The following is an 18543-nucleotide window of genomic DNA, read 5'->3' as shown; positions in this document are numbered from 1 at the left end:
GTGCTTGAATGCAGTCCTCTTCAAATGGGCTGCCATAGGCCTGTGTGATCTGATTTTTGGCACGGTCAAACAAGTGGGCCTTTTTGTGTATAGCCAGCTGTTTTCTGCTTATCTACAAACATGGGATTATCAACTATTTATTACTGAATAACTATACTTATTTATTTATCTGCCTTGTGAGTAGTTTTCTGTTTTGTAAAATTGTGCAGCCCTGTGTATCCTAGCAGTGCTATATAAATAAATTTATAAACACATGTAAATTATAGTACGTGAAAAAAGCTAAAAAAAAAAAACAAAAAAAAAAACTGGGGCAACATAACTAACAATGGAGTCTCTGCAATGCAGTCAAACTTAAGACACAGATTTGTGCAAAACTATAGAATATATATATATGTTACAGAAGATTTTTTTTCTTTTCAAATCAATATTTTCAGGTTTTGGCAAACTTGCTGAAGGTATAGTGTGAAAGTACACATTTTTGTAAAAAAGCAACAGGCTTAAAACAATGTGCATGCAACTGAAAAAATTTATACATGGCAATATGTATTCTCACCAAATTTTGCAAAAAGTGAATATAAACAAATGTCTACTCAGAAGAAAAAATATGTAAATGAAGGAATAAACAGTTCCAACAAATGGTCAAACAAAAAGAAAAATAGCTTCTTCAACTTCTGTGAACTTTGTTCTAGGCCTATACTTCTGATACACTTAGGGGTATATTTATGAAGCCGAGTAAAAAAGAGAATACAACATATGTCACAACTCCACACGACACTGTAACATAATGTGTCTTTATCAAACTGTCTAATAAGTGTAAACAGCTGTGAAAAATAACAGTGCACAAGAGTGAGAAGAAATGGCTGGATACATAGTACATTTTATTTTATGGTTTTTTGGTCTAAAACATTTTACACAGCTTGATAAACAGGCCCCTTAGTGTGTGCATGACTTCCCTGTTTCTATTATTGCTAGTCTCTAACAATTCCAATCATACTTTGTAAGGAAGTTGCAGTTTAATAAGTTTGGTAGAGCTAGGCCTCATTGCATTTTTAGGGCTTATATAGTGTAGTGTAGCTACCATCTGCCAGTTTTGACATTGAATTTTTACAGCTAACTCTGCTCATTCAATTATTAAGGGAATAAAGTGCACTGATAAAGTTTGGAAAATGCAACAGTAAAGAGAAAGAGCGAGAGAAATTTATGGCAGATGCTGAATTCTTGCACTGTAACCACCATATGTACAGGTATATGTACATTGTTGGCATTCTGGTGTATTTGACACATAAGAACTATTTTTTTTATATCATTAGGCCATATCTTCATACTACAAAAACAATGAAAGTAGGCATTTGTTTTTATTTAGCACCAATTACAGGCATATATACCACTGGGCATTTGTACAAAGGAGCAGTGAATTTGGCAAAAAGGAAGAGCCATTTGGTAACTATTATTAAACATAAGGCATGCTGCCATTTATATTTGTGCGTCTGGCTTAATGATCAGCACACACAGAATAAAGGTGGAAGGTATATACTAATCCAAAGAGGGATTACCACCACCACCAGCCCACATAGTTTTATGTTTTCTAATTATCGTCTTTAATTTTAAATAGCCAAGCATTGAAAGGGTGAAAACTATCCATAGTCAAACAAGGCCTGTAGTAATCTAAATGTACCATTATAATGAGATAACCTGTAGATTTTCAGGGGACTGAAAATGACTAGCAGTTTCCCTAATACACAATCAGAATGATACATAATACCAGTGATAATTGCCACATATATATCCTGCAGGCCCTAGACCTAAAGTACTCTGTTAAGCAAAAGTTTATTATTAGATGGCCTACTGACTGAGGATGATGAGGGTTGTAGCTCAGTAACTCGATGGCTGTAGAACAACATCTGGCACCTAAGAACAACATCTGGCACCAAGGGCAACTAAAAATATGAGGATTAAAAAAAACAAGCTAGCATTATGGGCATTCTAGGGAAGAGTGGACTGATGTTAGTGTTTTCTTTAATATGGCAGCCTATCACACAACAATAATACTGCAAATATTGTAAAAAAATTATTTTTTTAAACTTAGCAAGGCCTCCTTATAAGTATGATCATCATTCATGATTGTTCATCAAACCATAAGGTTTCTCTGTATCTTAGAATATACTATTGAATAGGCTGCGAGATTTTACATAGTCAAGCCCAGTATTTCCACCGGTCGGCTGTTCTGATGGGACAATAATATAGTAAGTATCAATGCAAGGTCGCAACCAATTTCTATGAAAGACAACAGGTTACTGGAAATTCTAGTACTGGAAAGTTCTAGTGAAATTTTTGCTAGAGGCATTACATGTTGGACAATAAGAGCAAAATTATATAATGGGCACATTGTATAATTGGGCTTATCAATACTGCAAAAGTATTTAAACACAAATTACTATCATTTATGGAGCAAAACATTAAAGCCTTTTCAGGACAAACATTCATTACCACAAGCACATTTCAAGTCAAGAAGCCTAGATGAATGATTGCCACGGATTTTTTTGAGGTGTTCACAATCTATGATATAGAACATTTTGATGGCAGCCTACGCACAAAATCATGCAGAGTCCATGTCTTAAGGGTTCAAAGCTTATCATTCAGATTACTCTTAATTCAAATCTTCAAGGGTTATTAAATAAAACCTGGCCAAAACCAATTGGTACGCATTAACAAGCTTAATAAACTGAAAGGTTGCCTTAAAGCTGCAGTGCAAACGCATCAGTTAGCATTTGTACTGCTTGGTCATGACATGTTTTCTTGCAGCTAGGAGCAATGAAGGCTAGCTTCACAATTACACAGTTACTTGTAAAAAAAACAAAAAACAATGCGTTCCTCATTCTTCTTCTACCAAACAACAGCACAAAGAAATATTCCTGCATTTCCAACAATGCTTTTTTTTGGGCAATACAGCTTTTTGGCCAGACTATTGAGTCCACTCTTTGCTTGTGCTGCTGAGGGGCATTCACAGGAAAAGCACAACAAGAGAATGTTTTGAGAACTCAGCTGCAAAGCAAATACATGCCATTGGAGGAGAAAAGATTACACACGCACGCTAAACACACGCACAAATACACACACACACTCTATGGCCAAAAGTAAGTGGATACCTGCCTGTCACATTTAATTTCAAAAGCAAGGGTATTTATATGATATTGGTCCTATCATTGCTGCTATAAATAGCCTTTACCCTCTGCTCTTCTTAGAAGGTTTTCCACTAGATGTTGAAACACAGTTGGTGGGATGTCCCTCCATTCATATGTAAGAGGTTGGCCTCACATCAGTGTTACAATTCATCATACAGGTGTTGAGTTGGGTTGAAGTCAGTGCTTTGTGCAGGTTAGACAAATTCTTCCATTTCTGCAAAACAAATCAGTATGAACTGCACTTTGTGCACAAGGGTCTTCTCCAAACAGATGCCACAAATCGGGAAGCAAAGAATTGTCTTTGAATGATGTAGTAACACCTATCGTCAATGATGGGTGTGACTTTAATAGCAAATTAAAATAACTGGAAGGGATGTCCACATACTTTTGGCCAAATAGAATCTGTATATCTTTACTGTGGGAATTGTCTAGCAAGATCATAAGAAAAAATATGAAAAAAAGGCTTTTGGCATTGTTGATATGAGGTAACTGATTTCCACTGGTTGTCAGGGCTTTAATCGATTTGCACATAAAGTCCATATATTAACCCTTAGATCGATAATAGCTATCTCAGAACAGGTATTTGCAGCCCTCGAAAGCAAGCTGGTCTATGCCACTGAATTCAAACTTTTCCCCACCCACCCAAAATATAAATTACATTAAATACTGCTCAGTTTTTAGGAACAGGCATTAAGTTTGAGGGGAATGGATCAAAATAAAATCTAAACCAATGTAACACTACATGGTGAATGCAATATTTGGCAAGAAATGTTCCTATGTTATATTCTCCTGAGAATTTTCTTTTTTTTGTCTTCCTTATTTTACATACAAGGTAATACACAAAAAGCCTTGTTTAAATTACAGCAAAACTCAGTGCAAGTGGCAAGAATGGCAAAAAAATGTACAGTATCAGCAAGAAAAAAAATACCCGCTAATAACTTGCAGTACTGAAATGGTGCATGATGGGAAAGTCGTGCCCTATCTTAGTTGAAGAAACCATGAGCTGCTGATGCTTTTCATAATTAAATACAAAAAAAAGAAAGATGCAGAGGAACGGTCTTAAAAATACTTATAAAGTGTAGCTGATAGCATCAGTGTCAAAAAAGGAATGTTATATCTTGCTATTACAATACAGACACGAGCGTTCCAGTTTTAGGGTGTGAAAATCATGGGGCGAGTCTACTTTTTGCATATGGATATATAACCTATTTACAGTTTACCTATAAAACGTTGAATTTTGTTTTAGCGGTTTTCAATGAAAACAAAATGAACATTCAGAGGAAAATTCCTGAGATAGGGTTTTGTGACACATGGTCACTGAGAAAATAAGCTGCTGTTGGGTCCTCCAAGGTGTTAGGTCCATCCCTGTTAATATATGAAGTTAATATATATTAAGAAATAAAATAAAAAGATAAGGAGGACAGTGACGCTACTGTTCAGTTCCCTGCATGAGCAAGGTGTATATAGCACCATCGTGAAGAGATCTCCTGCATCCAGAGAGGAGGGAAATACTTTATAAAACAGTATTGCTGCTAAGACTGCTGTAGTGTGCACCAATAATGTTTCCAGGAGGCAGTGGTGGCCAATGGCTGACACAAGACGTTTTGTAGATTATACAAACCGCACAGCTCTAATGTCACTAGGTGAAATCTTTCCTCGGTTGTTCATCTGTTGTGCATTTGTCAGTCATTTCCTGACAGAAGTCCACTGTCACTGTTTGGTTGATCTGTTCCATGCACTCCCCCCTCTCCATGTAGGTACCATGATCAGATCCCTCAGGAACGCTTCTTGCTATACAATTTTCTGTGATGTTATTAGGAAGTGAATGAGCTCCTAGCTGTACTGACCCTTGCTCATTGCAGCATGGCATGTTTTCACCTACATCCTGAGCTGTTACAAGGTTTTGTTCTCCTCGTGCTGGCAAGGAGTTGAAAGTGGCAGCTGTGGGTAGATCCAAGGGCTGTAGCACAGGACAATATCTGTGCAGGGCTTGTATCTGCTCAGGGCTTTGGATATCCCTACAAACTTCCTGGGAAAGACAAGAGAAATTGTCCAGTAATTCTCCCATGCATGCTTTCAGTTGGTTCCTTTCTGTCAGCAACTTCTCCTTTTCACATACCTGAAGGAATGACAGCAGACAATAACAATGTTGATTTTTATCTTACACGTCTAATTTAATCCTTACAGACATCTGCTACACTAAAAGGTTCCAAAAAACACTAACAGTCAGGATGCCTTTATCATATTTTATAAAGTAATAATTATTTGGGCAAATGTCTCATTTCTCCTTTACCCGACAATACTGTGAAACCAGTTGCACATGTAAACAGCACAGGAAAGTCAAAGTACTCCTCTAAAGGAGAAATAATATGAGCAAATTCAGGTTAAACAATACAGAGGGCATTCTTCCATTTAAATCAGCCTAAGTAATACTAAGTGCCCATTAAATATTGCTGGCCATGAGGAGACTTGTTCAACAAGTGAGTGAGGTCACTATGTGGACCAGAAGTTCTTAGTCTGTCATAACTCCACTGATTCACTTGAATTGTTGCCAAGTTATGTGGCACTGTCTTCTGCTAATGATGGATGTTAATAAATGTTAAGCAATAGCACATGTGCCACATAATAGGTTGCTCTATGACTTAGAAGTTTTTTGTGCATTTTATCTCAATACAAATAGTAATACTTCATACAATCATTCATGCTTACCATTTCTATCTGCGAGCCATAGTAATGTCTCTTTAATTTATAGTATCAAAGTAGTTAAGGACATGAAGTATCCCATTTTATCCACCATTTATGTTCTAATAAACAGACATTAAAGATCTAAATCTTAAAAAAGGATTCTGTCAGCTATTGTTGCGGTACAGTATATTACGATATATGGGATGTAGAATGTTGGCTACGATGTAGAATGTTGGCTACTGGCAGGAGAATAACTTGGCTGTGGATTCCTCATAAGGAATGGATATGAAATACTCACTAGTTTGTGTATTTCACATTCTAAGTTCTGAATGCAGTCTAGTTTCCTTTTGCGACAACGCTGGGCAGCAATTCTGTTTTTGCTTCGGCGACGCACGTCATGAATAAATTCCAGCTGCTCGGAGGAAAGCTTGTGCATCTTTATCATCATCTGGAAATCGTTGCGTGGAAGATCTGTGATTTGATCAATAGGGAAGGGCAGTTTGACCTATGGGGCAGAATAAAGTACAAGATAAAGAAACATGTTGTAATACACAATATTTACTCTTTTTTTAGTACAGATAGCAGCATAAATGTTGAGCTAAGGTCAGTGCTGGTTGTTGACCATAGGATTTTCTTACAAGACTTTGTTGCTTTCTTATTGGTGCAAGACAAAATACACGCATCCAGCATGGCACTATTTCTAATCAAGCAACACAAGGCATACTCCACTGAAGGCAGCAGTAGCCTAGGCCACTGCCATTATGTTCTGCTGAAGATAGGCTTAGGGTCAAAGGCAGGATAGTTAAGTTAACTAAAGGCTAAAGTTATTTAGTCATTGAGGTTTAACAAAAAAAGGTCAAGAAAAGAACAAGGTTATAAAAAAGCAAAAGGGACAAATCCAGATAAAAACAAAACCAAACAGGATCCCCCGAGGGTGAGGTCAGGGAACACAGAAGGACTGCTGAGCCCTCTTGGGGTAGTAAATTCAAGTACTTGGCCAGGGAAACCATTCTAATTCCCTAGCATAATTTCTGTCACTGTTATTTTCTTCACTTTTACAATCTAGTTTTACCTTCCCAGATGTTTGGCTGATTTTCTAATTTGCTGAAAGTATCTTATTGCTATAAGAAGAGGTGGATCCTAATGCCCTCAAATACTTTGATATTAAACTATCGAGGTGGCAGACCCTAGGGCTGCTGAGAGGTCCAGGAGGTAACATTTCCATAAATGTTTATAAAAAAAGAAATCATATTCCCAAAGGTTATACGTCCTTAAAATTATTTTGCTTGGGGGGGGGGTAGGGGCAATAACTTCTAGTTATGCAGCTGGTTACTCCCCCTGGTTACCTATTTAAGAATGCAAAAATACTTACTGATAAAAGATACTGAATAACAAAACTAGTGAAGTATAGCTGTTAAACTGCAAAATCCAGCTACCTATGAAACAGCAGGCATACAATCCTACCACTAGATAGCAGTACATACACATGATCCGACTTACATCAGTTACATCAAGATCAATTCTATTATTTAAATGAATACCAGCAAATGTGTCTCTCGATAAAAAAAAGCAGACTATCTTTCTTGGAATATTATCAAAGTGCCTGAGAGAGTTCCTGCAAATATTCCTATGATTCATACTGAAACACAAGTGCACACACAAAAAGACTACTTGGTAGCTAGCCAAACCTGCGAAGCGCTTATAAATAGCCTGCTGGGACAAAATTGTTTCTTTCCCCTTCACTCCAATCCATTTTTATTTTCAGACTTGGGAAGTGAAGCACAGCATGGCCTATTTACAAAGGGCTAGGCGCAAGACTGGGAAGGGCCACTTGCATTAAGCTACTGTCCCAAGCCCTTCTGGTGCTGCTTCTGCACTGAGCCAAATTCAAATGATAACCTTTTTGGCAGAGAATACATGGTTTGCAAATTTTTATCAGATGATATATTAGAGTCCTCTGGAAATATTAGCATTTAGCAATAAGACAAAGAATAACTGCATGCCGTTATATAGGAAAGGTTATATTTGCTGATCTGGTGTATTAGCTGCTAATGACCTTAGCCCCCATTCACACAACCAGTCCTCACTAAACTTTGCACCTTTCCTCATGCGGATGTTGTATCAGCTAACAGACACCCAAATAAAAACACTGGCTGAACATTAAACACGGCAGGTGACCTTAGGTATGATGATGTGGATATTTTCTTATTTACAAAGGTCACGCACATTTTTGGCAAGAACAGTTTAGTCATTTCCTTAAAGGAACACTCATAATGAAAATGTTTTTCTTCAAGGGCAGCTAGCATGACCTGACTGTCTAAGTCAATGTACAATCGATATAATAACAACTTCTTAATTTGGCATCAATGTGTATTTATTTTATATATCTTTGTTACATATTGGTGCCTTCACGACATCAGGAGGTACTTAAATATTTAAAAACAGACTGGCCCGTAGCTCCTTGATTCCTTCACATGGTAACCCCCTATTTCAATACACTGTATGGTAGACAGGGTAAATACAATATACCCTATACTAACTTTTCCTTTTATTTGAATGTCAATTCACCACTTAAAAATATATATACAGGTATAGCATCCCTTATCTGGAAAGTTCTGATTTACGGAAAGGCCATCTCCCATAGACTCTATTATAAGCAAATTTTTATAAATGATTTCCTTTTTCTGTGTAATAATAAAACAGAACCTTGTACTTGATCGTATCTAAGGTATAATTAATCCTTATTGGAGACAAAACAAGCCTATTAGGTTTATTTAATATTTAAATGATTTTTAGCAGACTTAAGTTATGGAGATCCAAACTGCAGAAAGATCCCTTATCCGGAAAACCCCAGGTCCCAAGCATTTTGGATAACAGGTCCCATACCTGTATATATATTTAATTCAAAACTATATTTTATTCGAAAAGATAATGCAAAAATTATCAAGAAATATACTAATTTAGTTAATGGGACACTAACAGCCAATCAAACCAACATATAAATGTTATAATAATTGCTATTTATAGTTACAATAAGTTGAACATACCTAAATGGAATAAGATGGCAAATGGTTGCTTTATACCATTCATATTATAATTATAAATGTGCTTTGCAGAAAGTGTGGGCCAAATGCTTTACTACAACCCAAATAATTAGTGCAGAAACATTTGTAATCCTTTATCTGCTCACTTATATTTTGGCACTGATGTTTTTATATGTGGGTGGTAAAGACAGTTACATTTCTGGCTGTCTGTGAACAGCCAGTAAATTATTCCAAAGCTGAATCCACAAACATATGAATGCTACAGCAGACAAACATTCATCCAGTGTTAGCATAATGTGAGATTCAGAGGACTGTATTAAATACTCAAATTATACTTACTGCTGAACTCAAAGCTGAACTCAAAGCTGTCCCCATCCCATGTAAACGCTATAAATTTGTATATGCACACTACCTCCCTACATGTGGAATTTTTACAGTCCTTGTAAGGGCAATAGTGCATGTTAAGTTTTGGTCCCATGGTTAAAGGAACAGTAACACCAAAAAATTAAAGTGTATAAAAGTAATTACTATATAATGTAATGCTGCCCTGTACTGGTACAACTGGTGTGTTTTCCTTAGAAAGACTACTATAGTTTATATAATAAAGCTTCTGTGTAGCCACGGGGGCAGCCATTTACAGGAGAAAAGGCACAGATAACAGATAAAACCCCATTATATTCTACAAAGCTTATCTGTTATCTGCTATGTGCCTGTGCCTTTTCTCCTTTTTTCCAGCTTCAATGGCTGCCCCCATGTTGACACAGCAGCTCATTTATATAAACTATAGTAGCGTTTCTGTTGCAAACTTACCAGTTGTACCAGCGCAGGGCAACTGTACATTATATTTTAATTACTTTATAACACTTTCATTTTTTGGTGTTACTGTTCCTTTAAATCCGTGACCGACTAATCTCTGAAAATTACTTGTCACAGTTTAATTCAAGAAAATGAGAAGGGAGGCAATTGCTGCAAGTTATATGTTTTACTTGCGGTGATCCTAATTTCATGCTAGGGCAAGCCATTTGCAGAAGATTTCTTGCCTGCAGTAGTGCAGATTTAACTGCAGGCAACAATTCTTACCATGTGCCGTTGCACAGAGAATGATTCAGTCCTATTCATCCTCCAGGTGAAGGTATGATAAGTACTGTACAGTATAACGAGATCCTACAGCACTCTTTGGGTTATTTGTGATCTCAGACATTATACAATACAAGTTTGAAGAAGTAGTCTTGGAGGGAAAGGGGACTTAATCATCGAACTAATGTGCCACTGTTTATCCACTAAGAGAAGTGGGTCTCTCTTTTCCTTCCACCAGTTTTCCATTTGTCTTTCTCTCTTTTCTTCTCAAACCATGGCCCTTGTTTCCTTGTTGCTCTAACTGTTTGGGTTAAAGTCCTATAGTACCTGGAAATAAAAAGCTAGCTGCACAAAAAATCTTATGAATCCTTAGCAACAGTAATCCTATTAGAAGAAACAAAAGCTTATCTCTTTCTTTTCTGACTCAGCATGTCCTGCATAATTCAGTCCTGATATCCCACCTTATTCACTGCAAGAAGCATTCTCCAACCCTGGATTCAAAATTTCTCTCTCAGAATCCTGGCTCTCACCAGATGCAGCTACAACAGGGGGCTCTAGTGTATAGTGTAAGTGCACACTTTTGTAGAGCTCTACATCGGCAAGCACGAGGCAGCTCTTTCCATGCAGCTTGCCATATTGTGCCCCTCTGTGGCCAGTGCTGGTACATCTAAATGACATGCAAGGTAGAGGAAGAGCAGGGGGCAAGAGAAATGATGTTTATGTGTCTTTTCCCACTCCTCATAAATATAGTGTTGCCAAAGGAAGCAGGACTGTATTCATGGGGGAACACAGGTCTCGGTTCTCCATTTGGGAATGCAGAGACCTGTGCCATTTTATAATAGTGCAGGTTAGGAAGAAAACTGTAGAAAACAATGGTTTCATATTTGCACTGCACTAAGTAATTGCTCTAATATGTTATTTTTTTTATTTACTTCAAGTCAGTAAATTCAAATTAGAGCCATATGCGAGTCAAAATATTCCTATTTTACCATTGGTTCAGATAGGTACAGATTCATTTTTTTCACTGCTTATATCAATCTTAGAATTCCTAGTCACATTAAACAGATCCACAAATAGAGAACAATATATATAGAATAATGCCTTTTACTATTTTCTGTAATTTTCTAGAAATATACATGTTAATTTAATATCCAGGACAATTTGTGCTGTTAGCTTGGAATTAACTGAAAAACAGAGACACACAAATTAGCCTTTGTCTCTACAAACAAGAGCTAAATGAAGGGAAATAGAACAGTGGGAAAGGTCTGACAATAATGGCACTGTTTGAATACATTTTTCTGTTGCTTACCTCGTGCCCTCTGTCCTGTACAGGACACGACTCGCTGTCTGCTTCTGAAAAAGATCCAGACTCATCACTTGAATTAGTTCCATATGACTGCTCACATTTTATCTGAGGCCTAACTTGGTTATAGTCTGCCATTGAACAAACTTCTTGATGGTCATTGGTTGGAAATCTTGGACCCTGGGAACAGGGAGATGATGAAAATTCACAGAGAGGAAGGCTACAAGGTGAACCACCACTGCCATCTTCTGCATATGAATATGATGAGCACGAGCTAGATGTCCTGGTTCTGGTTTCCAATGGTGGTGAACGGGGGCAAACTTTAATTGGCACAGGGCAACTAGGGTTAGGCCGCAGCCTTCCCGGCAAGGGATCTGCTACCAGTCCACTGTGGGAAAAGGCATGTGAGCTAGGGAGAGATTGGCTACCTCCTGCCCACAAACCCTTTGGCACATGCTCAGAAAACTCTTTGTCTAAGCAGCTCACACCAGAGTATGATTGCACCGGAGTGCTTATTTGGTCACAAGCACTTGAAGAGAATATGACACTCCTCCTGTCTAGTTCCACCTCATGTTTAGAGGCCAGTTCTGAACCAGACCCCCTGAGAGGGGATGCTATTAAGAAATTAGCGGAATCCTTATGAGGTTCAAAATTCCCAATAAAAGAGTTGTATTCAGTTTTATGGTCACCCTGAGTTGCCCTCTTTTCTACAGGGCATGCAGGACTTCTAGCAAAATGCTGTTGGGAAGCAGCAGGGAAATCAATTATCTCTGCCCCTTTTGTTCTGCTAAAAAAAGTTCTTAAACAGGAAGGTGATGATACACTTTTGGGGTTATCAATACAAACAGGGCTGGGCTGTTTCCTGACCATCTCAACATCCCCATCTTTGTCTCCGATGTCGGTTTCATCACCGGACAAGCAAAGAGTTATACTCTCTTCTTCATTGTCATCATCACGAGGCTCACTTTTGATCTGGTTTAAGGGGAATCCTGGTTTTAGACCAGTTTCTGAATTCTGTTCACTAAATGTGCTTGTTAAACCTGAGGTACTGTGGGATGCATTGTCGACATTCTTAGTACAAGCAAGCTGGTATTTCTTGTATTTTGGATAGCGGATTACTGGATCCTTGTCTAAACTCTCTTTGTCCTTTTGCATATCACAATTAGGCAAAATAATATCATTTCTGTCTACCACCCTTCCTCCTGCATTAAAATTAAAAGACTCCTGATGCATTCTTTCCTTAGGGCAGGATATTTTTGAGGTTTCAGATTCCATTGTTTCCTCTTCACAATCAAATGTATCAATATGCATAGGCTGGCGTGAGGTGTCTTTCTTGCACAGAAACAATCCATCCTCATTGTTTAGTAGCTGCGTCTGAAGAAAGCGGAAGCAGGAGTCTTCCAGGTTGTGCATACGTAAAAATTCAGCACAGTGGATGACCTCTTGAATATTTTCTTTGCTCAGTAACAGCTTAGCAGTGTAGGCAAACTGCAACAATGGACCAAATCCTCTAGCGGTGACCTGTAAAATAAAAACAGGGAAATTACTAGTGTTCCAATCAGCACAGCAATTGTCCTGAAGCCTTCAAGTGTAGTTAGGTAAGCTGACAGCTACACTATCCATATACAAACACAGTAATGTATCAGTTAATCTCTTATTGGGTCAGCAGTGATTCTGCTGTTAATATGTAATGCTGCTTGTGTCTACACATCATGCCTAAGTGAGGACATAAAAAGTATGGCTCTGATTGCATGAACTTTAACAATCTGGTTCAATGATAAAATTAAAAGTAAAATAAAAATGAATTAAAAATAAAAGTAAAAATAACAGTTTGTAGAATTAGAAGATACATGATGACAATAAAAGTCTACCATTGTCATCCCCTTGATTGGGGGACATTGGATCACCAGATTTCCACCACCCTGAACGGGTGAAGCCAAATAAGCTAATGAAGTTACGGTGACTGATTTATTACCCATAACAAAGCCTAAGGGTGGTGAAAGAGAAGGTGGAGAAAGGTTTGGTATCTCAATTAACATTTTCTTTTTAATTAGCAGGTAGAAGAATCCACTTTTAAAAATGTCATATTTAACCCTCTCTGTTGCTCTGCATAAAAAAGGTAAGAATTATTGGATATGAGGGATTTACGGCCTCCTACCAAGCACACTGGAAAGACAAATTCAAGAATACAATAGTGCTTGAAGACAATGTTGCTTTTAGGAGTAGACGTGATTGTCTCCAGTGGTGCAGGAGACCTACTATACAATTTTAGATTGTAAGCTCTATGGGACAGAGACCTTTATTACTGTGTCTCTAACCACATTTCTGTATATTTAAAAGCTGTGGCTTTTTTTCCTAATTACTCCTCTGCAATTGCACCATACATTGGCAGATCTACTGCATTGGCAGATAAAAATATCAAACCTGCCTAGTTGATGATCTTGAGAGATATTTCTGGTACAAAGTACGTACACGTACCGAAAATGGTACAAAACCTGTAGCCAACAGATACTTACTTTTTTCCTGCATAGTTTTCAAAAAAGGAAGTGTTTTGGGACTTCATTATAGATAGAATAGAAGCAGAAAAGCAAAGTTACAAAATTTGGAATGATATTGTGTCACTTTCCAGGATTACTAGTAACTTGAATTGCTTGTTGGATGATGTATTTCTCTAGGCATTACCATCCCATAACCCCACAAGGTATCCCCAGAGAGGTGGCACAGTTCTAATCTGGACCCAGTCCCTCCCACTTCCCTTGGGAGATCACCTCAGGGTGAAAAAAACAAACAGGTGTGAGCTACAGTGCTTTTGTGCAAAAAAAATCCAGAACTTGACAAGAAAGGATAAATCATTCAGTACTGGCCAGGGTAAACATTTTTGACTGCTTATTTTCTGGTGTCACCTTTAATGTAGTCAGCACTGCAGGCTGTGGAAGGGACAGGAGGAAGGCATAGAACGGGGACTCAGTGCTGAAGTCTGACTAGGAGAGATACTTATACTGGATCAAAACTGGACAAAAAGTGGCAACCTACCTGTGCCTACCTGTTCTGCCACAAAGCAATATGCTACACGTACTGTTTCTATTCACTACCCGGTAAAAACAAATGCGCACCTGATACTAGCATGCCCAATTATGGTGGAATTCTAGCAATGAATAGTGTATTGTGGCTAAACACATGCCAGTTTTTGCCACTTTGCCCAGCATAGTAAATTAGCCCTACTGTATTTTAATAAATGTAATAATCAGATCATTTGCTTTTAAATGTGAGCAAGGTGTAAAAAGTAATGGCTTTAAGTCCATAAAGAGCATAGTTAACCCTATTAGTTTTAACCCTAATTAATGCAAGCTTGGGTGGCAAAATTAATGAAGACATAAACTGTTATATGCTTTGTATTATTTAAATAAATAAATTACATTTGTGAATCCCATTTCCTATTTTTTCAGTATAGCTGCTCCTTTAAATAACCCATGGGTTAATCGCTCCAGGGAAGGGATTTTCCTGTTACACCACAAATTAACCATAAACAAACTCATAAGGATTCAGAACATTCCGTAGTGGAGCTAATTCATCAGGCGGCTTGCACTGAGAATCATTGACATGAACAAAAACAGCATTCATTCCAGTTCAGGCATTCAGTTCTCTATACTTTCTATTCACTGCAGAGTCACTGCAGTTTCTCATTCAGATCTCTCCTTATGTTCAGTATATGGAAGCAATCAGATTTAATATAATGATATTAGAAGTATTCAGAATTATTAAGAGACAGTGTGTTATGTTTATAGCTGAGAAAGTTTTTGATGGAATATAGTCCCATTTGTATTGGTTTAATATACAGATCACTATGAATTTTGTCCACAATATGTTCTTCAACTTGCCTGAAAGCAAAACAGTAAGCACTGCACCATTACTCCCAGACATTCCTATCCACACACTGCTGAGTCACTGGAGCCTAAGGAAAACTCATTGCTCTGAACAGTAAGAGCATGGCAACTGCTCATGCAAATATATAATAAATATGCTCAAACCTGTGCCCATTACTGAACATGTACAGAGAAAAAATAAAGTGTATGTACAAATGACTTTCCTGATGTCTTGGTTAAGATTTCATGGGGGACCTTGGACTGGTAGAATATGAAAATAGTATTTTTAGCATGGTACTATTAAAAATATATAATAATAATAATCATCATAATATTAACTATAACATTCAGTGTTCCTGAAGGTTAGGGACAACAATAAAGATTGTTTTTTGAGTGAATTTGAAAAAACAGAATTCCTAGTCAAATTGAATTGCTTATAATCCTACAAGAAACCCGAGGGCTCACTTACATCTGCTAGCGCAGTGAGCAAAGTGAAATTTCGAGCGCACTCACCATGGTTTTTCCCACAATTGTGTCCCATTCATTACAATTAATGCAACTGTTTGCACATTTCCTTGCAAATTAGATGCTGATGGTGTTTGGCATGCAAGTTATGACGGCATCCTATTCTTTAGGTGCTAGTGTGCTGCGCCTATTGATGCTACCGCCTAGTCAGGAGGTGGTGGTAGCTTCACGGTTCTTCTGTGTCCATTGGCACAGAAGTGCTCAAACCAGAAAGTAGAAAGGACTTAGTGGCACCAAACACATTTATACAGAAATTCAAGGAGTGGAAAGTGGTTTTATATGCAACTGACTGGGAATACTGTGTGGAATGCAACTGAACTTGCAGACGAGAGACCTCTGATATCTGAAAAATCTGCCCCACTGTATATAAAATGGCACTATATACAGCAGCAGAATATTTAATGCAAAAACCGGCTCAAATGTTGCCAATGACATGTTCCCAGTTAAGCAAAAGTAAAGGGATAAGAACATAAATTATGAGCAGACTTCTGCTAGGTAAATGCAAAGGAACAAGAAGTGACAGGACTACAAACACAAGCAGGTCCAGTTGAGCTTAAATATGAACTGTAGACATGCTGCCTGCAAAATTCTTAAGTTGTTTTAAGATGCAGAATTTTCATAGAGTATTGAGTTTGAAAATTAATAAAAAATCAACCCAAAGAATAGGGTGAAATGAATTTTTATTAGTGGTGGCTTGGAGAATAACTTTAGGATGTAAGGAAGCAAGAATGCACAGATCTACTATTACTATGAGCTGGATTGAATGCAATGAAAATCACACCTGCCAACTATGTTTCATTTACTTCATGAAACGCAAATGTTGTCTGTGGGGAAATCCAGACATACACTATGATGTAAATGTTGAAACTGGCCATAAAATAGTCAAAAAACACTAAAAATTAACACAGCTAGCATATTACAGTAATGATCATAAAGGAATAGTCTCATGATGTTTTATAAAGGATTTTTGGGAATAAAATTCTGAAGCTGTCCCTCTGGAGCACATTTCATATAATAAACAGTTAGGCACCCCCACAACTGGAACCAAAGTGGCCCCCTGCTCCGTTCAATGGTTACAACCACCCACCCCCATCCCTCATGTGCATCAGTGCCTAAGGCATAAATGTGCATAGCCAGTCCACCCTTTACCACCTAAAACCCCAGTCTTGTTGGAGACTATTACAATATATTTGCTGATGATTTTTATTGACTTTATTAGTAATAACCTGGCAGCAACCATAGTAAAACTTGGCACACATATTCCATTATGTATTAAAGGATGCATCCAGTTCAGCTCTAATCACCTTTACTGGTGATTACTGGCTATAGTATTGTTTGCTATGGGCAGACTTTGCGCCTTTTATTCCATAGGGAGCATAGTGTTTTCTCTGCCAGTGGAAATACACTTCTTAGTGTCTGTGCTGCATTCTATTGAATTGAATTGGAGTATTACCACTGCCACCCGTAGTGATAGGTAGGTTTTGGCTTAAAAACTATGTTTAATTATCCTTAGAGGGTTTTCTGCATGAAAAACCCCAGCATGTTGCCTATTCAAATAAATAAAGGCAGCAAGGGGTGATTCTGTGGCTTTAGCAAGGTAAAATGTACCTCTTTGGCCATAAACATTTGTTTTTTTTTGTTTCTGTTGTAGCCATTGTATATTCATTCTTACTCACCCAGCTGCCTGGTAATGTATGTCTCTTTAATTTAATTGTCTTTGGGGTATAAATTCACAAGGACTTGGTATTTAATCTATTTTTTTATTCCAAGAAATAAATCTGTTCTATCTCTACTTCATAATATGTCAAACCGCTTGCATTATTTCCAATACTTTCCTTAGTGCTAAAGTGTACTGTTGCTTATTATTCTGTATGCTAGATAAAAACCTAACCCAGTTTCAGATTTGTTATGCACAGGGGCTATTAAAGGGCTACTGGTGCCTCAGGAAATACTTTGAAACCTACTCCACATGCAAGCTACTCATCATTAAAATTCAAAAACTAAAATTCAGCATTCGCTTCCCATTGTTCTTTCACCTCGTGATAACGGCCCCAAAGGAGTTCTGCATTCAGGAGACAGAGCTGCCAAAAGAATAATGTTCTGACAATGTTGCACATCTTTCTAAATAAAGCTTAAATAAATCTAATATTTTTTCATTTATAGAACTATTATTTATATGTGGCACTATGCACAGGATGTTTCAGGAACAATCAGAAGCTAAGCTCACAATCAGAGTTTGGTATGTGAGGCACAGGGAGATTAAGTGACTTGCCCAAGGACACAAAGACATTGATGAAGGAATCAAACCTAGAATAATATCAGAATGTAGTGACTTAACCAATGAACCATCTATTCTTTTAATGAATGCTATGGGCATTGCAAGTATTCTGTCTCCAACATTTATAACAGACACTGGTTTAACAAAGCCTACCAGCATTTATTGAACAACTGGCTTTTTCTTACATACACAAGCAATATACACGGACACACACATTTATTATATATATATATATTTTTTTTTTGTTAGTGGCGTGCACCATTATGATCGCTCTCTCTCTCTCATATATATTATATATATATATATATATATATATATATATATATATAAACAATCATGGCAGAAAAGAAGCAGTCACATCAAAAAAGGCCGCGCACATCAAAAAAGCCAAATGGTAGCTGCATTTTGTGAATTTTTCAGCAAAGTGAAATGGGGCAGATTTGCTCATCACTACACTTGAATTTTCCCTGCATCCAATATATAATCAGATCACTGTCACAGTTAAATAAGAAATATGATTGTCCTGTTCTGTGTTACATCTGACAGTGATGTTGTAAATGCACGTGGAGAAACAAGGATTCCAACA

At 37.5% G+C, this 18543-nt stretch overlaps 1 protein-coding gene across 2 annotated transcripts in view; it reads right to left on the bottom strand.

The window, feature by feature from the left end:
* Positions 1-335: 335 nt before the first annotated feature.
* The window catches only part of bach2 (BTB domain and CNC homolog 2), a 169529-nt gene continuing 151321 nt past the window's right edge, over positions 336-18543 (bottom strand). For both annotated transcript variants that reach the window (XM_002940313.5, XM_018094330.2), the window contains 3 exons: positions 11298-12812; positions 6166-6372; positions 336-5301 (listed from right to left, as the gene is read on the bottom strand). In XM_002940313.5, coding sequence (XP_002940359.1) covers positions 4822-5301; positions 6166-6372; positions 11298-12812 — 2202 coding nt within the window. In that variant the 3' untranslated portion in view covers positions 336-4821. The remainder of the gene's footprint in view (positions 5302-6165; positions 6373-11297; positions 12813-18543) is intronic.

The sequence above is a fragment of the Xenopus tropicalis genome, chromosome 5, assembly GCF_000004195.4.
Source record: "Xenopus tropicalis strain Nigerian chromosome 5, UCB_Xtro_10.0, whole genome shotgun sequence".
Lineage (NCBI taxonomy): Eukaryota > Metazoa > Chordata > Amphibia > Anura > Pipidae > Xenopus > Xenopus tropicalis.
The sequence above is the reverse complement of the archived record's forward strand: the minus strand, read 5'-3'. Positions and strand labels throughout refer to the sequence as shown.